The 25,243-nt window shown below is 45.4% G+C and overlaps 1 protein-coding gene across 2 annotated transcripts; it reads right to left on the bottom strand.

Annotated features, from left to right (window-relative positions):
* Positions 1 to 73: 73 nt before the first annotated feature.
* On the bottom strand, positions 74 to 24,091 carry gon4lb (gon-4 like b). Of its 2 annotated transcripts, none has more exons than XM_064948210.1 (31): positions 24,002 to 24,091; positions 23,219 to 23,475; positions 22,913 to 23,005; positions 22,001 to 22,230; positions 21,816 to 21,890; positions 21,645 to 21,677; positions 21,480 to 21,530; positions 21,074 to 21,172; positions 20,878 to 20,994; positions 20,364 to 20,540; positions 19,454 to 19,661; positions 18,816 to 18,917; positions 18,658 to 18,698; positions 18,456 to 18,577; positions 10,456 to 10,672; positions 10,181 to 10,267; positions 9,870 to 10,062; positions 9,534 to 9,687; positions 8,980 to 9,130; positions 8,746 to 8,862; positions 6,480 to 8,621; positions 6,026 to 6,293; positions 5,715 to 5,875; positions 5,360 to 5,557; positions 3,805 to 3,948; positions 3,418 to 3,714; positions 3,218 to 3,328; positions 2,923 to 3,121; positions 1,029 to 1,329; positions 841 to 943; positions 74 to 720 (listed from the first exon to the last, which is right to left on the bottom strand). In XM_064948210.1, exons 1-31 carry the CDS (start codon positions 24,013 to 24,015, stop codon positions 601 to 603), a joined length of 6,582 nt encoding a protein of 2,193 aa, XP_064804282.1. In that variant the 5' UTR covers positions 24,016 to 24,091; the 3' UTR covers positions 74 to 600. The 2 variants fall into 2 exon arrangements, with proteins under 2 accessions (XP_064804282.1, XP_064804283.1); XM_064948211.1 differs by having other exon boundaries at positions 18,816 to 18,914.
* Positions 24,092 to 25,243: the final 1,152 nt, after the last annotated feature.

Here is a 25,243-nt window from a genome sequence, read left to right as displayed (position 1 = left end):
AGATGTGCGCCTTGGAGATTGCACTCTTATAACATCTCAGTCATCAACGAAAGGAATTAATCAAAAAAAGGCAAACGGATAAATTACGTTTATTTTGTATAAAATATATAACTCTTGTACAGGTAGTATTACCGTGCATAATACATGCACAACTCAGGGAATTGAAAAAAGTATTTAAAAAAAAAAACATGTACATTACTGGACTAAACACCATGTCTATTTATAGTATTTATTCAACTTTTGCCACACTAAGAGACTATGTTCCCTCATCCCCAGTAGTGCATTTGAGTGATAACTTTTAGACAAAGGGTGCATTTCTTTCAATAAATTAGTGATGTACAGTTACACAGTGTTCACTGTCAAAATTGGTTCTGGTAAAAATTGAAAAGCTGCCATCTTTCGAGCTGCTGGTGTTGCTTCTGCTCAGATGATTCTGATATGAGTTTATTAAAAGCATTCATATGCCCTCAATGTTGCTTCCAGATTTCACCAGCCTTGAATTGGTTAGTATGAATATACTGCAGTCAAGTATCTTCTCTGCTCCTCTCCTTTGAAGTATCTGAATTTAGTTCTGTCCTTTTTGGGTTGGTTCTGTCAAGTTCAGTCCTGCTCCTCATCTGTGACTGTCTGCTGTTCAGTGGTCACAGCTTCGTCCTCTAAGTTGACCTGGCGGGCAGCGGTGTGGAACAGGCGCATCAAGTCCCGAAACCGCCGAGACACCTGGACAAGAGAGAGATAAAAGAGTCAGTGGACGAGGGTTAATTTCACAAGCCAAGACTTTTCAACAAGTGTATTACTGTTGGATTTTTTATAGTTCGGTTACAAAAAAACAACCTTCACCTCATTGAGTGTCTTATTGCCAAGTTGGGTGGAAATTGCCTGGAAAGTACTCTGATTGGCACCTTGCTGCTGACAGGTGGTTAGAATGACACGGTCAGCCTCCCTGTAACCCAAAGAGGATTATCACTAACAAAAACATTTTAAAACATTAAACAAATACCAAATATTTTCAGGACCGTCTTTCTCACCTTGTCCAGAGTATGACCTTCTCCCCACTGGCAGTAAGGGAGATGTTTTTGGCACACACCGGGGGATCGGAAGAGGGGCTGGGACAATGCTGCAGGGGGGTCAGGGGGTTCTCCATCTCCCCGCTAAAGGCTGTTGGGGGGCAATCAGACACCCCCGAGCCTTCTCCATCCCCCCTACTCCTCTTTGGCAAGGGGCTGTTTTCTCTCTCCGCATCCTTCCACTCTTCCTCATCATCCTCCTTCTCAGTGAGGGGGAGTGAGCCTTCCTCAGGACCCTCCCATGAAGGGGCTCCTTGCTTTTCTGAAAAGCATAATGGTTGTTAATCTGCAATGTGTGAAAGAGTTTAAAGGGGGGCTGAACTTCCTGATTTGGCTCTAGTGTTTTGTCTCGTTCAGAAATGCAGCAATCATGACTGAAGCCAAACAAGAGTTGTCCAAATGGCCTTCACCACTACAGACCACGTGTATGGCGTTGTGTGGGCGAGCGGTTTACTGATGTCAACGTTGTGAACAGTGTTCCACGGTGGCTGTGGTTTATGGTATTGGCAGGCATAAGCTACGGACAACGATTGCATTTTATCAATGGCAATTTGAATGCACAGAGATACCGTGACGAGATCCTAAGGCCCATTGTCGTGTTATTCATCCGCCCCAATCACCTCATGTTTCAGCATGATAAGGCAAGGTCCCATGTTGTAAGGATCTATACACAATTCCTGGCAGCTAAAAATGTCCCAGTTCTTCCATGGCCTGCAGACTCACCAGACATGTCACCCATTGAGCATATTTGGGATGCTCTGGATCGCCGTGTACAACAGCATGTTCAGTTCCCACTAATATCCAGCCACTTCACACAGCCATTGAAGAGTGGGACAACATTCCACAGGCCACAATCAACAGCCTGATCAACTATGTGAAGGAGATGTGTGGCGCTGCATGAGGCAAATGGTGGTCACACCAGATACTGACTGATTTTCTGATCCACGCACATACTTTTTTTTTTAAGGTATCTGTGACCACCAGATGCATATCTGTATTCCCAGTCATGTGAAATCCATAGATTAGGGCCTAATTCATTTATTTCAATTGACTGATTTTAAAATATGAAATGTAACTCAGTAAAATCTTTGAAATTGTTGCATGTTGCGTTCATATTTTGGTTCAGTATAGATAACTTGACCAGGTCTTGAAGTCGTCTAGGCTAGATAGTGCTGGCCGACTTATTTCGCGACCGTGGCAAAATTGGTTTGACATTGAATAGCCTCTCTGGAGCTAGTTAGGGACAGTCAATGAATTACACAAAGGAAATGGGACAATTACTTACGTTGCACATCTTTTAGTTGTCTCATTAAATGCTTCCAATATTTGTATATGCAATTCTAAAATGTATAGTTGGTTTGACGTTTAAGTCATAGACACTTGGCAACATTGACAAACATTTTGTCCATGTACATTGTCATCTACTGATGGTCCCCAACTACCCTGATAGGGATATTGAAAGTCAAACCAAATTGACCATAGGCATTAAAATCAGGTCGCATGCAGCTGCACTTCGAATTGATGATTACTTGGGTGCTGACAGCTGTGGGCAGGATTTAAATAAACCCAAAAGGAAAACAGTACCCTTCATTCCGTGACATACCATTTTGTCCTATCATCTCGCAAATCTCAGTTTTGGACAAGACTGACTTTATGACTCTTATCGATGCCACAATGCTGTTTTCAAAACGAGAAATTGTTTTTAGGGGCAGTCGCTCTTTAAAGTTTTTCATTCTATAGGTAACAAATGTATTTTCAGCCATATTACTTATGTAGATCAGTTTTACTTTAGTTGCTTTTGACCAAATAATGACAACAACCTTAATTCATACAGCATAGGTAGTACATTTCTTACCAGGATGTGGACTGTTGACTTCATCTTTTACTTCAGTGTCCACCTCTTGCTCTTCCTCTTTATCTTCCTCCCTCTCCTCTTCCCTCTCTTCCTCCCTCTCCTCACCGCCTGTCTCAGTGTGGAGGTTGGCTGTGGGGCTGGTTGCCGTGGGGTACAAGGGGTCAAGGCTCTTCATCGCCCTGGGGATGCCATCGGAAGCCTGAGCGAAGACCGCATGTCACATTCTGTCATCTCCATAACTCATTTTATTCACACAGACAGTTTAGAACAACAAAACACTAGACTACGAGGCTACCTTGTTGCCATGGCAGCGAGAGCATCCTTTCCTCTTGTGTCTGCGAAGCTTGGCATCATGGCTGGCACCATGACAGAGGCAGAAGCAGTCCTTTTCTGGCCAATCACACTCCTGTGAAGGAAGACAACCAGCCAAATCAGAATCATAATTGCAAATGCAATTAGAAATCAATAAACGATACAGTCCACATTTCCTCAAACCTTGTAGATGCCATGAGAACCCATCTTTCTCCTCCGGCTGCGACCTGTCATTGGTGGAATCTCTTCTTCCTCTAGATCAGGGAGGGTCACTTCTTCAAAACCACCACTTGCCCCTCCCCCTGACCCCAAGCCAACACCCTCGCCTCCGTCTATTCCGCCCCCTACCTCCTCTGGCCAACAAGCCTCTTCAAACTGCCCTGGACGGGCTGAGGGTGGGCGGAGCTCGTCAAAGAATACCCAGAATTCCCCTTGCAAGTGGGTGTGGCCTTTCAGGAGAGAGGACATCTGTGCTTTAAGCTGTAGAAAACAGAGGTGGATTACACTTGTGATTTAACATTGGTTTACTGTGCTGACAACTAATGTGAATGGTGTAGAATACTGCCATACCTCCTCAATGCTGGCAGGACTGAGGCCAGGTCCCCCCTGCAGAGCACGTACGATTTTCTGGTAGTGAGAAAGGTTTTCCCCAAAACTAATCTCCAGCTGCCTCAGGAAGCGTCGACTCCTCTCAAATGCCTGCTGCTCCTCAAACTGGACAGGACATAAAACATCATAGTCGAAGAGTATTAATGGCTTTTTCAGCAGTGAGAACTTTGCAGATTCACTACAATGTGTTTGGCTACAAGACAAATAATAATTTTGTTGAACATAATTATATTTATATATATATATATCTCAACACTAGAGTTCGACCGATTTCAAGTTTTCATAACAATTGGCGTTGCATATAATCAATGCGGTGCCGGTTAATTTATCATCGAATCAGTTTACTTCGCCAAACGGGGAATGATTTAACAAATGCACATGCGCGAAAAAAGCACAATCGTTGCACGAATGTACCTAACCATAAACATCAATGCCTTTCTTAAAATCAATACACATAAGTATATATTTTTAAACTTGCATATTTAGTTTTAAAAAATTCATGTTAGCAGGCAATATTAACTAGGAAACTGTTTCACTTCTCTTGCATTCATTGCACGCAGTGTCAGGGTATATGCAACAGTTTGTGCCGCCTGGCTCGTTGCAAACTAATTTGCCAGAATTTTACACAATTATGTCAACATTGAAGGTTGAGCAATGTAACAGCAATATTTAGACTTACGGTTGCCACCCATTCGATAAAATACAGAACGGTTCCGTATTTCACTGAAAGAATAAACATTTTGTTTTTGAAATTATAGTTTCCGGATTTGACCATATTAATGACCAACGGCTCGTATTTCTGTGTTTATTACATTATAATTAAGGCTAAGATTTGATATTTGATAGAGCAGTCTGTCTGAGCAGTGGTAGGCGGCAGCAGGCTCATAAGAATTTATTCAAACTTTACTGTGTTTGCCAGCAGCTCTTCGCAATGCTTGATTCACACCGCTGTTTATGACAAGCCTATCAACTACTGAGATTAGGCTGGCAATACTAAAGTGCCTATTAGAACATCCAATAGTCAAAGGTATATGTAATACAAATGGTATAGAGAGAAATAGTTGCCGCGTTATAATTCATATAATAACTACAACCTAAAACTTCTTAACTGGAAATTTTGAAGAACTGGGAATATTGAACCACCAGCTTTCATATGTTCTGAGCTAGGAACTTAAACGTTAGCTTTTTTACATGGCACATATTGCACTTTTACTTTCTTCTCCAACACTGTGTTTTTGCATTACTTAAATCAAATTGAGCATGCTTCATTATTTATTTGAGACAAAACAGATTTTATTTATGCATTATATTAAGTTAAAATAAGTGTTCATTCAGTATTGTTGTAATTGTCATTATTACAAAAAATATATAAAAATGGTCCGATTAATCGGTATCGGCTCATTTTGGTCGAAAAACGTTGAAAAATCATAATTGGCCAACCTCTAATGAACACTCTGTTACATAGGGCCTGATCCTTAATAAGCATATATGAAAATGGCTGTGATGTCATCCTTACCAGACCACACTCCAAAGCCTGCTCCGGGAGGAGGAAGGCCGCAAAGTCTCTGAGGAGATCTGGCCATTCCCCCAGGACAGGACGGAGCTGGGAGAAGAGCTCCACTGCGCTGCGCCCCTCACCCTCCTGCTCAAACTCATATAGCAGCCCCAAGAACTCCTCCACCTTACCAGGTACACCCTGAAGGGCTTCCCGCACCTGAGGGAGGAAGACGGGTTCAAGAGTTAAAGTTAACCTTTTCTTTTTATTGGATAACTGCTACTAAAGCTTTGCAACTTGTTTTGAAGTATGTCATTTAGAGTATGCTATCCGAGATCCAAAATCCCAAAAAACAAAATCCATTTTTGTTCCTTACCCTGTTGAGGTAGGCCTGTGCAAAGGCGATGTCCTTGCTCTCTCTGAGGGGGTCGTTGTCTAGAATGTGGTCGTCATAGAGCAGCAGCAGCTTGGACGTATCCTTACTGTCCCTCTCCGGACGACGACTACGCCTCAGACTGCGAGGAGGCCTGCCTCGCCCTGAGGGTACCCAACCACAGGAAAAGAGAGAAGATACAAAACAAGGATTCAAATTAGTACTTATATGGAAGTGAATACTTAGTAGACCATTTCTGAGAACATGAAACCATTTTCTAGTGGGTCTCCATCACCCCTAGACCTGAGACTGACCTCTGCCACGTCCAGCTCCCTTCCCACTGGCTCTGGGGGTTCCCTCCCCAGGAGGCACGTCCTCCTCTCCAGGGACCTTACTGACCCCGCCGTCTCCAGACTCCAGCCCCTCCCCCTTGGTGGGCCCCTCCTCCTCCTCAGAGTTTTCCTCCTGGGAGTTCTGGGAGACGGGAGAGTTGGGTGAGGTGGGTGAGTTTGGAGAGTTGTCCTCCTCAGAGTCACACAGCCTCCCCTCTGAGGCCAGCCATGTCAGCTTCTTCATGGTCTCCTGTGGGATAAATGGTGAGCGACCGTTAGCAGGCTTAAGGAGAACTAATGAAGAGACTATTCTTAACTTTCTAGATATATTAAGGTAGAATCTTGTAAAAATAGAAAATTTGCTAGCTGTCCGAATAGGTAACCTTACGCTACTTTCATGCCAAAAAATTCAGACTTAAACCTTTAAGTTACGTACCTGCAGCTCGGGCACTGAGAGAACAGACTCCTCTGAGGCTGATGACATCACTTCCTCTTCATCTTCATCCTGAGTCAGGTCATCAAAATCTTCCTCTTCCTCCTCCTCCCCTTGCCTCTCCTGCTCTCCATCCCCGTCTTTCTCTCCATCCTTCTCTCCTCCTCCATTCGGTCCTCCATCTCTTTCTCCCTCTTCTTCCCCCTCTCCACTTCCCTTTCCATCTTCACCCTGCTCTCCGTTTCTCTCCTCCTCTCCCCCTCTTCCACTGTCTCCTTCTCTTTGGTCACCCTCTTCTCCACCATTCTTCTCTCCTCCTCCTCCAGTTTGTTCCTGTGCTACAGTCCTTCCACTCAGCATGCCCATGCCATGCACACCACAATCTACCTCCTCTTCTTCCCTTCTCTCATCCTCTTCACCACTATTTCCCTCAGGTGGTATTTCAGGTATGTGCGTTGATCTAGCTGCCATGCACCACCTCTCTAGCCCCACCTCTCTCCTCTCTTCTTCTCCCCCTATCTTGTTATTCTCCACCCCATCCTCCCCTCCCTCCATTTCACCAACCACCATTCTCTCCAGGGCGTCAGCATGGCTTTCCAGGCTGGAGCAGGGGCTTCCAGAGGGTGACTCAGAAAGTGTCAGGAGGGGACCCTCCACATCCCCCCATCCCTCCTTCTCTTCCAGCTCCCCCTCTTCCCGTAATCCCTCCACCAATCGGTGCAGCTGCTCCTCTAAACTCGACCCGGAAGCATGTCCGCTAGTCAGAACACTGTTGCTGGGCAACCGGACACTCAGTGCCTGCTGGTAGCCCATTGTGCCATTAGGTAAAGTGGTGTGTGGCGAGAGGCAGGAAGGTATGCCATTCGTTAACCCAGTAATATTGTGTTGGGGTGCAGGCAACAGACCAAACGGGAGGCTTTCAGACCGGTGAAACCCATTCTCTGAAGCATTGGATGACACGGACCCGTTTGAAACCAGGCAGTTTTTGGGCACCCATAGCATTTGCATAGAACCATGGGTCGCAGTTTGTACCAGTACATACTGGTCATTCTTAGGGGCTGAGAAGCTCTGGATGATTGACGGAGACATAATATCATGGGAGCTGCTAGACTGGAGTGTGAAAGTGTCTGTATTAGTAATGTTCGGAGTGTATCCAGAAAGGTTCTGGGAATAGGTTAAGGATGGGTCAAACCCAACTTCATCTTTGACCTCTGCATGAATTGGTTGCCCCCAGGTGCTGTTCTGATTGTCGAGGGAGGGGTTCATAGGGCTGGTTTTGATGCTAAGGGGAGGGGAGGGCGTATGAGAGAAGAACACAGGGCTAGACTTTAGCTGGAGCCTGCTATCAGGGGGTGTGGGGGGATAGTTCAGGGAAACTTCCAAGCTGGGTGGGGCAGGCAGGAGGGGCCTGGTCAGAGTACGGGCGAGAGCTGCTCTGGTCTTAGCCTGAGTGTCCTGGTGGGAAGGGGTGGAGTGTGAGGGCCGCTTGGCCAATCTTGGAGCAGCACAGGCACGATGGGCTGAGTTAGTGACCAATGAGGGAGTACCACCATTCTCTGCTGGAAGAGCAAACAAGGGGGGTGGGGGTGATGGCTTTGGGGTAGCTGGTTGGATGGGCAGCAGTTTGCGAAACGGTGCCCGGTAGGGTGTTTTTTTCTCTGTTTGATTGGGACTCATTTGCATCACAAAGAGGGGGGCTCCCACCGGGATGGAGGGTAAGACCTGAACCAATGGCACTGCTCCATGGGCAGGAGTGACAGGAGCCTGGGACAATGGCAGGGCCCTCCGGATTGGAGTGCTGGGGGCCTTGGCCAATAGGATGACCCCTTGTGAGGGGATAGGTCCAGGAACATGGGCCAGAAAGCGGAGTGTATCTGGCAGGGCTTTGGCTAGGGGCGTAAGCGGGGCAGAATGGGTGAAAGCGTAGAAGGGACGAGGTTTAGGGGCAATGGGTGGGCGCTCGCCTTTGTAGTTCATGCAGGGGTGTAGGCGTAGGATGACATTTCTAGGGAGAGATGGGGGATATCGCGTCCCATTGGCGAAAGTGTAAGGAGGTGCTGGAGGAGGTGGAGGTATTCTGGATGGGGATTTCCCATGTGGTTTATTATACTCCATCACCGCCCTGTGGATGAATGGTAGACTCTTCTGTAGAGGAGAAACAATTTACATAGGAATTAGTACCTATTAGTAGTAATAGGGAAGTAAAATGGAGAATGACACATTTTCTCTGATAAGTAAATACTGAGAGTGGTGGTAGGTGAGTTTGTACCCGTAGCCAGTTGGGCATGACGGACATCTCTCTCTCCACTGGGGGGCGCTCCTCCCCTGGCATCACCCTGCTACAAGTCTCCTGCATGGCAGGAACTATGTTGTGCTGACAGTACAACTGAGAGAGAAGAAAATAACAGATAAAGACCAACATGGAAATAAGTGATAACATCAAGGCATGATCAAAACATTGAGAAAGACTGTGATAAGCATCAATGAGTTGTGAGGTCCACACCTTGATAACGTTGTCAGATGCCTTGTGGCCACACAGCTCCTTGACACGGGAGCGTAGCTGGTCCTGCTTCTTGGTACGGATGAGGTAGCGACACATGAGCTGGTAGGGAAGCTCTGTCTGGCTGAAGTGCTTCAGCCCAAGTACAATGAGCCTGGAACAAAAATCCACATTGCGAGTAAATATCTAGTCTTAAGTCTAACATTCAAACATGCGAGGAGAAATTTGATGCTTGGTTGTAGTAGTAAAGATGACATAGGCCCTCATAGTTCCAACTATGTCGGCGAATGGTCATTGAATGGGTTTGGAGATAGCTAGAGAGAGACTCTCTTTTTAGCAAAGGTAACACACCTTCAAGTGTTAATATTCAGCTCAATACTGAGCAGGCACTCACTGACAAAATACTCACGTTTGGCATGGCTATTTTTGACCAGTGTGAAAAATGAGTAATGTTTTTTTAAAGTTTGTTGTTGTTTGTGAACATGAGCTCCTGTGGAGGTTGTGTCCCCACGCAGAACGTGCAGCATGTGTAAACGTGTGTGTGTGCAAACGTGTACCTGTCCTCTCCGCGTGTGTAGAAGTTGTTCTTGGTGCGTGGAGGGTGCAGTGCGGGGTCCAGGCTGCAGTGAGGCAGGAGCTCTGGGTAGAGGAAGACGGAGCGGGTGGCGAGCAGCCAGGCCGTCTCAGCATGCAGCAGAGGGTAGGTACGCACTGCAGGGACAACCAAACACTTACACGCAATTCACAAAACTCACCCTCTGACACACATAGATAACACAAAACAGCTACACACACAGGCTATCAATACCATCTTTAGTTCATACAATTCAGATTCTCACATCTTTACATTACATATGAACCACACACACACACCAGACCTCCCTGTTCATTACCATTGTTAGAGCGTGTTTGAGGCCTGGCAGGGGGGGTTGGAGGAGAAGGAGCAGATGGCGAGACAGAGCTCTCCTGCTCCTGGACCAGAGACAGCGCCCCCTGGAGGTTACAGGCCCTGAAGATGCTGCTGAATCCTGGGTCCCGGACTGACCTGATCGCCTCCTCACGCTGTGCAAACGTCTGGAGCTCCTCCTGGGTGGGAGGCACACAGAGACTAGGACTTGAGATAGATAGATAGAGAGATAGATAGATGGATAGATAGATAGATAGACAGAGAGACACAGAGAGACAGAGAGACTCAGTTACTCACCAGGTACTGTTTGGTGGTGTGGGCCTTGTGGTGCAAGGCCTCCACAGGGCTGCACAGCAGGTGCACCTGGGTCAGCAGCTGTATGTGCTGAACAGAGACAGACAAAACAGGCAAGGGGGTTGTCAGTGAGTCTACCAGTGTCATGTGTCAATATATAAACAATTGGAAAATAATTACAATTATTGGTGTCAATAATAAGGCAACTTTGAAAATCGAAATGTAATATACCACCAACTTCAGATCCTCAGTTAAGTTTTACGAGCAGGCCAATCTACCTGTTGGACTTGCTGCTGCAGCTGGAGTTTCTGGATGTGGTCGAGCGTGAGGACGGGGCAGGGCAGTGGCAGCAGCACCATGGGGGGTGTTACCGTGACGATGGGGGTGGAACGGCCAGGGGTCTCCTGGAGGGCTCTCCTCTGCTGCAGAGCCTCCATCTGCTCCCTCACAGTACGTCGCCTCTCTGTTAGCATGTTAGCCAGTGGCTCCTGAAACCTGTAGAGATCAGAGGGCAGGGGTCAGAAAAGGGAATAATAATCATATTGATGACATAATACAGCACTTCATTGCATAAATCATCTCAGTGTGCTTTAAAGCATTAAAAAAAGACAAGCAATTTAGAAAAACATAATTCATGAGATGGAAGGTCCTGAGAGGGTGGGGAAAGTTCATGGCTTGAGTGGTCAGAGGAGGAAGGTGGTCGCAAGGGGAGAGCAAGCAAAGATGGCAGCCAGGCAGCTCTGTGTCATCAAGGTGTCTCACTGTCCCTCCCGTCTGTGTGGCTTCTCCATAGTAGGGCTCGGATGACGTTTGAGCTCAGCTACTGCAGTTTATGGACTCCGTAGTAACGTTAGGTGTAGCTAGCCAGCTACTCCTTCACTACTACCAAAATTAAGTACCTATTGTGTGAATCGAAGATAGTCATGTGGCGCCAGAAAGCACACCACATTTCAATAACAATTTAAGAGTAGCCTTGTTGAGGATCGTAAGGAGGACTACTCCCGACACTGCACACCTCTGCTGTGCCATCTTGCTTTCAGGCTTCTCTCCATCCCAAACCTCTGGACATTAGCTGGTATTTGAATATGGTCATTTAGCAGGCTTTATCACCAAAAATATCAGTACGTGAGGCCCATGTGGGAGATGGGACTGAAGACACCCTTGATTGGAATTATACTGAACAAAAATATAAAAACTCAACATGCAACAATTCAAAGATTTTACTGAGTGACAGTTCATAGAAGAAAATCAGTCAATTTAAATAAATTAATTCTGCCCTAATCTATGGATTTCACATGACTGGGCAGGGGCACAGCCATGGGTGGGCATAACCCACTGAGGAGCCAGGCCCAGCCAATCAGAATACATTTTTCCCCACAAAAGAGCTTTATTACAGACAGAAATACTCGGCAGTTTCACCAGCTGTCTGCCTGGCTGGTCTCAGACGATCCTGCAGGTGAAGTAGCCGCATTTGAAGGTCCTGAGCAGGCGTGGTTACACGTGGTCTGCGGTTGTGAGGCCAGTTGGACATACTGCCAAATTCTCTAAAACGACATTTGAGGCAGCTTATGGTAGAGAAATTAACATTCAATTCACTGGTGACAGCTCCGGAGGATATTGCTGCAGACAGCATGCAAATTGCATGCTCCCTCAAAACTTGAGACATCAGTGGCATTGTGTTGTGACACAAAACTGCACATTTTAGAGTGGCCTTTTATTGTCCCCAGCACAAGGGGCACCTGTGTAATGTTCATACTGTTTAATCAGCTTCTTGATATGCCACACTGGTCAGGTGGATGGATTATCTTGGCAAAGGAGAAATGCTCACGAACAGGGATGTAAACAAATTTGTGCACACAATTTGAGACAGAAAAAAAAATTGTGCATATGGAAAATTTCTGGGATCTTTTATTTCAGCTCATGAAACATGGGACCAACACTTTACATATGGCATTTTTATTTTTGTTCAGTATATGTTTGGATTATGCAATATTCTGCTTAAAGTCTCTAGTCTACACAAGGGGATCTGATGGAGGTTCATTTGCGTAGCTCTACATACTTTTGTGCACTGAACTTTTGGAATGTGACGAAAGCGTAGCTCCGCTTGTGCAGACTGAAATCACAGTGGTGAGACTTAACCCTCTCTACCCACCTCTATTATCCTCCTCTACTTTCCCTAATGTTGCTGAGTCATCAGTGGTAGCACTGTCACAGAGCCCTTACTCCACAGTGTGGAAAAACCTGTGTCTCTCCGCACGTCATACTGCCTCGTTAACATTTAGAGACATCCATTACAGCCAGGACCAGGACACAGCAGTGACGCAACCGTGTGCATGCGTGGAGGGTTGCTGGAAGGAAGTAGAATGCTCTCATCAGCTCAGAGAAGTGGCCTGAAAACAGCACGTGGCACACACAGAGACCTCTCAACAGACGTCACAGTTCAACCATCAAAGTAGGCACATGCGCCAACCAGCTACTGAAAACCTGGCGCACTGGGAGTGTATGTGTGTGCGAGACACAAAGTGAGTTTGTTAGTGGTGTGTGTGTCTTTTGTTAGTATGAGTAGCTGTAGCACAAATGTTTGTTAGTGTGGATTGTAGCTCTACTGTGAGTTCTGTCCACCTCCTGACACTTCAGAGGAAGAGAAAACACCAGAGCATTTCTCTGCCTCCCTACCCAAGCAGATACAGCACCCCTATGCTGCTCTGTCCCGAAGGGAGGCCTTGGTGTGTGTGTGTGTGTACACATCACTTCAAGTGATTCCTAGAATGGCATAGATGGATAGGCTCACTCGGCTACACAGCTGATGCCTGCTGGACTGTTCATTAACACTGTACTTCATTTTGTTTATCTGTCAGCCCCAGCCTCGAACTCAGGCCCTGTGTGTAGCTAACTGACCCTCTCTGCCCATTTATCGCCATTTACCTGTTGTTGTTGTCTTAGCTGTTTACCCGTTGTTGTCTCACCTGTTCCTCTGGTGATGTTGAGGTTAACCCAGGCACTGTGTGTACCCAGGTGGTCTCATTTTCTGACTTTGCAACCGTAAAAGCCTTGGGTTCATGCATGTTAACATCAGAAGCCTCCTCCCTAAGTTTGCTTTATTCACTGCTTTAGCACACTCCGCCAACCCTGATGTCCTAGCAATGTCTGAATCCTGGCTTAGGAAGGCCACCAAAATGTCTGAAATTTCCATCCCCAATTATAACATTTCCATCCAAGACAGAACTGCTAAAGGGGTCGGAATTGCAATCTACTGCAGAGATACCCTGCAGAGTTCTGTCATACTATCCATGTCTATGACCAAACAGTTCGAGCTTCAACTTTTAAAGAGCCATCTTCTCCAGAAATAAGTCCCTCACTGTTGCCTCTTGTTATTGACCCCCATCAGCTCCCAGCTGTGCCCTGGACACCATATGGGAATTGATTGCCCCCCATCTATGGTTAGAGTTCGTACTGCTAGGTGACCTAAATTGGGATATACTCAACGTCCCGGCCATCCTACAATCTAAATTAGGTGCCCTCAATCACACACAAATTATCCAAGAACCTACTAGGTACAACCCCAAATCTGTAAACATGGGCACCCTCATAGATATCATCCTGACCAACCTGCCCTCCAAATACACCTCTGCTGTTTTCAACCAGGATCTCAGCGATCACTGCCTCATTACCTGCGTCCATCATGGTCAAATGACCACCCCTCATCACTTCAAACACTCCCTAAAACACTTCTGTGAGCAGGCCTTTCTAAATCGACCTGGCCGGGGTATCCTGGAAGGATACTGACCTCATCCCGTCAGTGGAGGATGCCGGTTTGCTCTTTAAAAAGTGCTTTCCTCACCTTCTTAAATAAGCATGCCCGTTTCATAAAATAAACTAAGAACAGATATAGCCCTTGGTTCACTCCAGACTTGAATTCCCTTGACCAGCACAAAAACATTCTGTGGCGTATTGCACTAGCATCAAATAGTCCCTGCGATATGCAACTTTTCAGGGAAGTCAGGAACCAATACACACAGTCAGTTAGGAAAGCAAAGGCTAGCTTTTTCAAACAGAAATTTGCATCCTGCAGCACTAATTCCCAAAATTGGGACACTGTAAAGTCCATGGAGAATAAGAGCACCTCCTCCCAGCTGCCCAATGCACTGAGACTAAGAAACACTGTCACCGCTGATAAATCCACAATAATAGAGAATTTTAAGAAGTATGTCTACGGATGGCCATGCTTTCCACCTGGCTACCCCAACCAACAGCTCTGCACCCCCCCACCCCTCTCTAATGACCGCCTCACCTGGTTCACTAACTACTTCTCAGATAGAGTTCAGTGTGTCAAATCGGAGGGCCTGTTGTCCGGACATTTGGAAGTCTCTATGGGGGTGCAACAGGTTTCAATTCTCGGGCCGACTCTTTTCTCTGTATATATCAATGAGGTCGCTCTTGCTGCGGGTGATTCTTTGATCAACCTCTACGCAGACGACACCATTCTGTATACATCGGCCCCTCCTTAGAACACTGTGTTAACAAACCTCCAAATGAGCTTCAACACCATATAAACACTCCTTCCGTGGCCTCCAACTGCTTTTAAATGCTAGTAAAAACAAAATGCATGCTCTTCAAACTGATCGCTGCCCGCACCCGCCCGCCCGTCTAGCATCACTACTCTGGACGGTTCTGACTTAGAATATGTGGACAACTATAAATACCTAGGTGTCTGGCTAGACTGTAAACTCTCCTTCCAGACTCACATTAAGCATCTCCAATCCAATAAAATCTAGAAACAGCTTCCTATTTCGCAACAATGCGTCCTTCACTCATGCTGCCGAATTTACCATCATACCAATCCTTGACTTTGGCCATGTAATTTGCAAATTAGCCTCCAACACTCAGCAAATTGGATGCAGTCTATCAGAGTACCGTCTGTTTTGTCACCAAAGTCCCATGTACCACTGTGATCTGTATGCTATTGTTGGCTGGTCCTCGCTACATATTCGTCGCCAAACCCACTGGCTCCAGGTCATCTATAAGTCGTTGTTCTGGTCTCAGCCTCCAGTATTTATGCTGCAGTAGTTTATGTGTCGGGGGGGCTACGGTCAGTTTGTTATATCTGGAGTACTTCTCCTGTCCTATTCGGTGTCCTGTGTGAATTTAAGTGTGCTCTCTCGAATTCTCTCTTTCCTTCACTCTCTCGGAGGACCTGAGCCCTAGGACCATGCCTCAGGACTACCTGACATGATGACTCCTAGCTGTCCCCAGTCCACCTGGCCGTGCTGCTGCTCCAGTTACAACTGTTCTGCCTTATTATTATTGGACCATGCTGGTCATTTTATGAACATTTGAACATCTTGGCCATGTTCTGTTATCTCCAACCGGCACAGCCAGAAGAGGACTGGCCACCCCACATAGCCTGGTTCCTCTCTAGGTTTCTTCCAAGGTTTTGGCCTTTCTAGGGAGCTTTTCCTAGCCACCGTGCTTCTACACCTGCATTGCTTGCTGTTTGGGGTTTTCGGCTGGGTTTCTGTACAGCACTTTGAGATATCAGCTGATGTACGAAGGGCTATATAAATAAATTTGATTTGCTAGGTATAGCTCCGCCTTATCTCAGTTCACTGGTCACCATAACACCACCCACCCGTAGCACGTGCTGAAGTAGGTCTATTTCACCAAAGCCAACCTCCTTTGGCCGCCTTTACTTCCAGTTCTCTGCTGCCAATGACTGGATTGAATAGCAAAATCACTTGCTGGAGAGGTTGGAGACATATCTCCCTTGCTAACTTTAAGCGTCAGCTGTCAGAGCAGCTTACCGATCGCTGAAGCTGTACACAGCCCATCTGTAAATAGCCCATCCAACCAACTACCTCATCCCCATATTTGTTTGTTTTTCTGCTCTTTTGCACACCAGTATTTCTACTTGCACATCCTCATCTGCACATGAAATTGGAAGTTTACATACACTTAGGTTGGAGTCATTAAAAGTCATTTAACCACTACAAATTTCTTGTTAAAAAACTATAGTTTTGGCAAGTCGGTTAAGACATCTACTTTGTGCATGACACAAGTAATTTTTCAAACAATTGTTTTAAGACAGATTATTTCACTGTATCACAATTCCAGTGGGTCAGATGTTTACATACACTAAGTTGACTGTGCCTTCAACCAGCTTGGAAAATTACAGAAAATTATGTCATGGCTTTAGAAGCTTCTGATAGGCTAATTGACATCCTTTGAGTAAATTGGAAGTGTACCTGTGGATGTATTTCAAGGTTTACCTTCAAACTCTGTTCCTCTTTGCTTGACATCATAGGAAAATTAAATCAGCCAAGACCTCAAAAAACAAATTGTAGACCTCCACAAGTCTGGTTCATTCTTGGGAGCAATTTCCAAACGCCTGAAGGTACCACGTTCATCTATACAAACAGTAGTATGCAAGTATAAACACCATGGGACCACTTAGCCGTCATACCACTCAGAAAGGAGACGCATTCTGTCTCCGAGAGATGGTGCGAAAAGTGCAAAGATGATACTTTTTGGAGAAATGTCCTCTGGTCTGTTAGGCCATAATGACCATCGTTATGTTTGGAGGAAAAGGGGGAGGCTTGCAAGCCGAAGAACACCATTCCAACCATGAAGCACGGGGGTGGCAGCATCATGTTGTGGGGGTGCTTTTCTGCAGGAGGGACTGGTGCACTTCAAAAAATAGATGGCATCATGAGGTAGGAAAATGATGTGGATATATTGAAGCAACATCTCAAGACATCAGCCAGGATGTTAAATCTTGGTCGCAAATGGGTCTTCCAAATGGACAATGACCCCAAGCATGCTTCCAAAGTTGTGGCAAAATGGCTTAAGGACAACAAAGTCAAGGTATTGGAGTGGCCATCACAAAGCCCTTACCTCAATCCTATAGAAAATATGTGGGCAGAACTGAAAACGCGTGTGCGAGGAAGGAGGCCTACAAACCTGACTCAGTTACACCAGCTCTCTCAGGAGGAATGGGCCAAAATTCACCCAACTTATTGTGGGAAGCTTGTGGAAGGCTACCCAAAACATTTGACCCAAGTTAAACAATTTAAAGGCAATGCTACCAAATACTAATTGAGTGTATGTAAACTTCTGACCCCCTGGGAATGTGATGAAAGAAATAAAAGCTGAAATAAATAATTCTCTCTACTATTATTCTGACATTTCATATTCTTAAAATAAAGTGGTGATCCTAACGGACCTAAGACAGAGAATTTTTACTAGGATTAAATGTCAGGAATTGTGAAAAACTGAGCTTAAATGTATTTGGCTAAGGCGTATGTAAACTTCCGACTTCAACTATATATCACTCCAGTGTAAATTCCTAAATTGTAATTACTTTGCTACTATTGGTATATTTATTGCCTTACCTCTTTACTTCATTTGCACACACTGTATACAGATTTTTCTATTGTGTTATTGACTGCATGTTAGTTTATCCCATGTGTAACTCTGTTGTTTTTTGTCCCACTGCTTTGCTTTATTTTGTCCAGGTCGCAGTTGTAAATGAGAACTTTTTCTCAACTGGCCTATCTGGTTAAATAAAGGTGATTCTTTTTTTTTTTTTTATAAAAACACATGAGTGGCTGCAGTCACGTATCCTGCAGTTGTTCATAACATATACGACAGATGGCCAATTTGGCTCACCAACCAGCACAAAGTCAACAAGAGGAGGACCGTGTTTGTAGAAAAAAGCAAGGGTGAGCTAAACGGTCACACATTCACATCGATTCAGTTCTGGGATAGATAGCACTGTTGACTCAAGGAGGACCAGGAAGCAATGGATTATTTGGCTCATCATAATGTTATTTTATGAAACAGTTGTCATTTTAAGCGCATCTCAAAAGTCTAGTTGCTTCATCTGGTTGTTTGCGCCGCATTAAAAGCTCTATATCATTATTAATATGAGGTATTGGATTGGTGGACCAACTCAGTGACCTTGTGGTTAGTGTCCACTCTGAGATCGGAATGTTGGGAGTTCGATCCCCGGCCAAGTCAAGACTGTAAAAATGGGAACCAATGCGCCTCTGCTTGGCACTCAGCATTAAGGAGATAGATTGGGGGTAAGGCCTGCGATAGACTAGTGTCCTGTCCAGGGGGTCTACTTGTACATCAAGCTGCCTCATGCAACAGACACAGGAGATCTGCTCCTACAAGCTGTTCCAGCTCAGGGCTACTTACTTACTGGGTTGGCAGTACACTTTTTGAAAGCCCTTTCTTTCCAGAGAGAAATAGGGAGAGGGTCAGGGTGGAATCATACCGAATGGCTTGTGGAACGTTGAATTGCGGAGCACTCAGGGGTGGAGCAGCTTCCTCCCTCTCTTCATCTTCTTCATGCCCATCGTCATCCTGCCCATTCACTATTAGCTCATCATCTTGGAACTGAAGGGGTAAAAAGAGTGAGATTCAGAAAATATACTTTTTTTAAGAGAGACTTGCAGATATGATCCCATAATCCTCACCGTCTCGAAAAGCTCCTCCAATAGCTCGTTCACTTCCTTTTCTGAAAGAGAGGGACAAAGAAAATAGTTTGGTTGATTTTTCCCCTTGAGCAAAATGTAATTTATATATACATCTGTGGTTAAGGTTGATGTATGGAAACATTATTACAGAGACTCACTGGTGATGCGTACGGCCCGGTCATTCCTGTAGTCCTCTCGGTCAGGCTCATCCAGATCCTCCAGGAAATTATACTCTGGGTCATCATCATCATCACCCTCTTCTGGGAGAGAAAGAGAAGGCGGAGGTCGCGAAGAGAGAAAAACGGTTATTTTAAACTGTTTAAAAGTGAAGAAAGGTATATGGCCTAAGGGTAAAATGGCTGTCAACACACACAACCATAACCAGTGAAGATGAAACGGGAAAGATGAGGCAGAGTGGGGGAGACAAACAGGAGCAGAGCAGTGGGGGGGGGGGGGCAAAGTCAAAATAAGCAAAACATGACAGAGCAAACAGAGAACAATTAAACCAACAACACACACATCTCCCGTAAAATGCGTACACACACACAGGTTAAATGCAGCTCCATCTGTCTCAAGTCTACCTGCTTCACACTTTTCAGTGTTTGGAGGAGTGCCAACTTTTTGTGTATTTCACTAATTAAGTATTTGCTCCAGGAAAAACTGAATTCATGACCCATTTTTGAGAATGATGTAAAATCCTGTTGCATTGGTTTCTACATGGTTGGACCATTCAATTTCAATAGTACACCGCCCATCCTTGAATCCTCCCTCATCATCCCTTTATTTGAATCCTAACCTTCATTTTCCATGTCGGATGTCATGAGGCCCTGCAGCCACTCGCTCCAGTCACGGTCCTCCAGGGCCAAGCTGGAGTCGTACATGTCAGGAGTGATGTCAGGGGCATGTAGCTCCGCCTCCAGCTTGCCCAGGGGCACGTTCCTCAGGGTCCGTTTGGAGCGGGTACGACACGCCACCAGGCTAGACCCAGCACCTCCAGTCAGAGGCTGGAAACAGAGAGATGGAACCAATGAAGAAAGAGATTCACATTTGTCTTGATATGTCTGAATAGTGTCCTGATACGAGTCAGGTGATTTCCTGGTATAGCGGAATAGTCTGCTAGTATTCATGGGTTGCACGTTTTGTCACAGTATTGTTTTGAACATTCTCTTGGGGACTGGTAACCGAATTAACGTTCTACTCAAAGCATTGCCAATGGCGGTGATCAAGACTTCATCAAAAGAGCATTACAGTTGCTTGAAAACCCTATGACATTTCAAAAGGAGGCAAATAATTAGTAAGAAAACCTTTTTGTCATAATTGTGATGTCCCCAGATTGACTTTAGATGCAGTATAACTTTAGCTAACTATCCGAGATTGAGGGGACAGCACTGAATTTTAGCTCGCTAGCTATTTTTGACAAACTTTGCTAGCTAATGGAAACATTGCCCTCTCTCTAAAGTAAGTTAGACGACATAATGATGGAAAAGTTGTTCTTGACTAATTATTTCCTACTTTAGCACTGTCATCCTATTTCCATGCCACTGTAGTGTAATTTAGAATAAATAGGCATTAGACCCTGTCCAAAATGACTTGGCATCAGTCAGAGACCAATATGGCTGTGGTGTCTGTATAAAGTTCATAACAATGGCAACGATGTGACGAAGTGACAGAAGTGCAACCCATTAATAGTTTAACAGGTTCAGGACCTGGAAGGATTCGGTGCAGATGGGGCTGAGTTCCAGCTCTTCTTCCACTGCATGAAGCTTCTCCAGAAAGGTGCAGTCTTGGGGCCTGAGGGGCCGGGAGGGGCCAGTGGAGGATGGGGGCGGAGGGGGCCCCATAGGAACAGTCTCCACCCTCAGATGTCTGGGCTGCCTTGACTTCTAAACATAAACCATGACCAACATTACAGTACACTCATACTCATCCAGTGCACATTGTAAATATTAACTCAGTCAGTTAACTCTGACACTGTATATAGTATGTTAACTTACTTTCTTGTATTCTTATTTCTATTTCTCGTTTGTTGCTGTTCTATCTTATGTTATCTTTAGTATTACATTTGCATTGATTACTGCATTGTTAGGTGTAGAGGTGTCAAGAAATGCATTTCACTGTACTTGTGACAAAAAAATGATAAAATAATAATTGCATTCTTTCCCCCCCAATTATTTCAATAACTTTCAATCAAAGGCCAAATGCAGAGGTACGGTGTGTTACCTGTCTGGGACTGTCAAATCTGTCCTCTTCACACTCAGAGTGTCCAGGGGTCCTGGGCCTCGCCCCTCGGGCACACCGTGGGGACGAGGCTGTGCTGTCCACATCACTCCAAAACGTCTGAAACGACAATTTCACAGGCATGACATCGTAGTCACATATCACACACTTTTGACTGATTGAAAACGCTCTTCCTCACCTCCTCTGTAGTCTCATCCTCCTCATCCTCATCGGGGCAGTACTCTTCATCAGAGGAGTCCTCCTCCTCCTCCAGAGGGATGTCAACAAACTGAGGAGGCTGGGGAGAGGAAGCAGGGAGCGAGATGAGAGGGAAAGAGTGAAATAGAGGGAGAAAGCAACAGAGATGAAACAACAGTGAGAAGTAATAAAGTATTTGACAGCAGTGTAGCCTAGTGGTTAGAGCATTGGACTAGTAACCGAAAGGTTGCAAGTTCAAATCCCCGAGCTGACAAGGTACAAAATCTGTCGTTCTGCCCCTGAACAGGCAGTTAACCCACTGTTCCTAGGCCATCATTGAAAATAAGAATTTGTTCTTAAAATTTAAAATAAAAAAAACACTAACACTATGTGTGACAGGGACATACCTTCACTTCAAGGACCCTTTTGATTGGAGAAATGTTCCAGGTGGGGACCCCCTGCAAGAGAAGAGGAAGCCACTTTAGACTATTGAGATGAATCCAGGACAGAATACTAAAAGGTAGCTAGCTACAAGTTGTGTTACTGGAAACCCACCACCCCCTTTCTACCACCTCCTTCAGTCTGGAGCGGGTCATCTTGGGCTCCTGAGGGATGCAAATAGAAGATAAAAACATTGAATTCAGGCAGAGGAGAGATACATTATTTTCAAAACTTGCAAGTGATATCAGCAACCAATTTCTGAGTTGTACTGTCAGTATAACTTGCTGTATGTTGACGCTCACAAATAGGGGTAGGTCCTGCGTCTCCTGGATGGCTGCTTTCATCATGGCCACTACGTGCTCGTTGGTTATCACCTCCTGAGAGCAACATTCACAGGTGTCAGTCAAAAATGTTCAACACTAACATTAGTACTTAGCAGTTAGCATTAACCCCTCTTTTTCTCGGATTGAGACTCCAGGTTACTCACATGGAGGATGGTCCGTACGTTGACGGAAGTCAAGTTGTGTTGCTGTGACTTCCTCTCCAGATCCATATCCAGCTGCTCAAACTCATCTTCCTCACTGTCACTGGATGAATCTTCCGACAACCTTTTTCCAGCCACGGAGTGTCCCTCTTCCTGCCCATTGTCTAAAGTGCTCTTCATTTTCGAGCCGTGCTTCCTCGTTGACAGCCTCTGACCCCCACAATCCTCTCCATCTTCAGACAGAAGTAATTACTTTGTGCACATCAAAACAGAAACCCAATTCTCATACACTAGAAATCTGATTCAGTGTTTCCAAAATGGTGGGTATGTCCACTTCCTATAGAGAAGGGATAAGCAACTTTGATGGGGGTGGTGGCCAGAATAAATCTGAACTCATCATGAGGGGCTGCAGTGGCTTGCAGGTCTGCATACCAACATCCACACCCACACATGTAGTCAGAGCAAGCCCTAGACTTTTGGGGGCCCTAAGTGAAATTGTTGGGAGCAATACATATTCGCAGGTCCCCCTCTTGACAGTGGAGAGAGCGAATTTCCCTAAATTCCACACATTTTGCCTAGGGGTGTGAAAGCATTTTGCCAAGGGGTGTGAAAGCATTTTGCCAAGAGGATTGGAAAGCAAGTTTGCTGCAATTCTACATATTTTGTCATTGGGAAGAGAGAATATGTAGCAATTTAATAACTAATTTCATGCTAATCTTTTTAAAAATTGCCACAGAGCACAGAAAAGAAATTCAGCTTTACAGCTAATTTCTTGCAATTATACTAATTTCGCCATAAGGTGAAGAGAAATTATTGCAGTTATGAATACGATATCTGAGGGTTGTCTGGGGGGGGGGGTGGAAATTGTTCTTGTTTAAATCAGCATGTCACAAGAAGCAGAGTTGAGAAGCTCACCTAAGGTGATTACCAGGCCCAGTTCTGTGTCGTCCTCCTCTGCCTCAGAGGGGCTGGGGGATAGCTGACAATCTTCCCCATTCTTAAGCTGACCTGCAGCAGATACAAAACAAAGATTTCACAATGAAATAGGAGTTGATCACATTCCCACCACTGAAGCATGTAAAACCAATATATGTAAAACCAATGAAATGCCCTTGCACATAAACTCCAACATCCCTTCATATCTCAGCAACACACTATGCGTTACTTGTCATCCCTCTCTCTAAGTTCTCCATTCCCCCTTCCTTTTCTCATCCCTCGTACCTGAAGAAATTGTCCTCTGCTTGAACCTGGGAGAGTGTCTCATTGGTGACAGCCCATCTGTGACCGTCATCCCAGAGCCCTTTCCCTTAGCCGGGGTGGAAATGGAGAGATGTCTGTTAACAGAGAGAGTGCAGAGTGGACCACCATTGGAGATCTGAGGGGCACAGGTTGTCTCATCCCTCTTCAAGGCTTTAGAACGCATGGGCAGTGGTTCTGGGGTGCTCAATTTGCGTTTCTGGGCTTTCATGCTTCGAGGCCTGAAAGAACACAACAGTTTAACGTTACAGTTACATGAGGGGGCTAACGTTAGCAGACAGTAAAATATACTCGGTCATAGAATATGACAATATGATTAAATACTTGCAGTTGTTACTAGCTAGACAAAATGTACATAGCCGAGTAAAACACCGAACGAATGTGTCCCATGTGTGCAATCCAAGCTACTATCTAGCTAGCTGTTATTATCTAGCCAAGTTAGCAGGCTAGTGTTGCCGCTTTCTCAGTTGCAGTACAAAAAGCACAACCAAGTCATCACAGCTACATAAAACATTTCTTACTAGCTAAAATAATCGCATGACACAAGTCCCGCTAATGACCCTGAAGTAGTTGTTGGAGTAGTTAGCTAGCTAGCTTGTGTTGTTGTTATTAGCTTGCTGGCTAACGACGTATATTTGTCAACAACTAACCTTGTGTGTTTGTGTGTCTCGGAACTAGATGCCCGACTTTTCTAGGTTGACAGTACATTGACTTTTCAAATTTAGTAACTTTCTTGGTGCCACTTACCCGGAAATAGGCATTTGGTGCCATGAGAAGATAACGAACTAAGCAAATCTCAAAATAATTTACAGCGCCCTTTCCCGCGTGTCACACATAAATCCATCCCCACTTAATTTCCCCATAGCATTAGAGATCCTACCTCAAGTACAGTGAAAGGTTAGACTATTCAATCTACGTGGTTTCAGCAGCCCACAGTAAATGTTTGTGTTATTAACCACACACAATCGTTCAAGTTGATTCACCAGGTTATGTTTTCTTACAAATCAAATGTATTTATATAGCCCTTCGTACATCAGCTGATATCTCAAAGTGCTGTACAGAAACCCAGCCTAAAACCCCAAACAGCAAGCAATGCAGGTGTAGAAGCACGGTGGCTAGGAAAAACTCCCTAGAAAGGCCAAAACCGAGGAAGAAACCTAGAGAGAAACCAGGCTATGAGGGGTGGCCAGTCCTCTTCTGGCTGTGCCGGGTGGAGATTATAATAGAACATGGCCTAGATGTTAAAATTCTCATAAATGACCAGCATGGTTAAATAATAATAATCATAGTAGTTGTTGAGGGTGCAGCAAGTCAGCACCTTAGGCGTAAATGTCAGTTGGCTTTTCATAGCCGATCATTAAGAGTATCTCTACCACTATTGTTGTCTCTAGAGAGTTGAAAACAGCAGGTCTGAGACAGGTAACACGTCCGGTGAACAGGTCAGGATTCCATAGCCGCAGGCAGAACAGTTGAAACTGGAGCAGCAGCACGGCCAGGTGGACTGGGGACAGCAAGGAGTCATCATGCCAGGTAGTCCTGAGGCATGGTCCTAGGGCTTAGGTCCTCTGAGAGAGGGGAAGAAAGAGAGAAAGAGAGAATTAGAGAGAGCATACTTAAATTCACACAGGACACCGGATAAGACAGGAGAAGTACTCCAGATATAACAAACTGACCCTAGCCCCTTGACACATAAACTACTGCAGCATAAATACTGAAGGCTGAGACAGGAGGGGTCAGGAGACACTGTGGCCCCATCCGAATATACCCCCGGACAGGGCCAAACAGGAAGGATATAACCCCACGCACTTTGCCAAAGCACAGCCCCCACACCACTAGAGGGATATCTTCAACCACCAACTTACCATCCTGAGACAAGGCCGAGTACAGCCCACAAAGATCTCCGCCACGGCACAACCCAATGGGGGCGCTAACCCAGACAGGAAGATCACATCAGTGACTCAACCCACTCAAGTGACCTACCCCTCCTAG

This window comes from Oncorhynchus masou, chromosome 30 (assembly GCF_036934945.1).
Source record: "Oncorhynchus masou masou isolate Uvic2021 chromosome 30, UVic_Omas_1.1, whole genome shotgun sequence".
Classification (NCBI taxonomy): Eukaryota; Metazoa; Chordata; class Actinopteri; order Salmoniformes; family Salmonidae; genus Oncorhynchus; species Oncorhynchus masou.
Note: the sequence above shows the minus strand (reverse complement) of the source record. Positions and strands in the feature narration are given on the sequence as shown.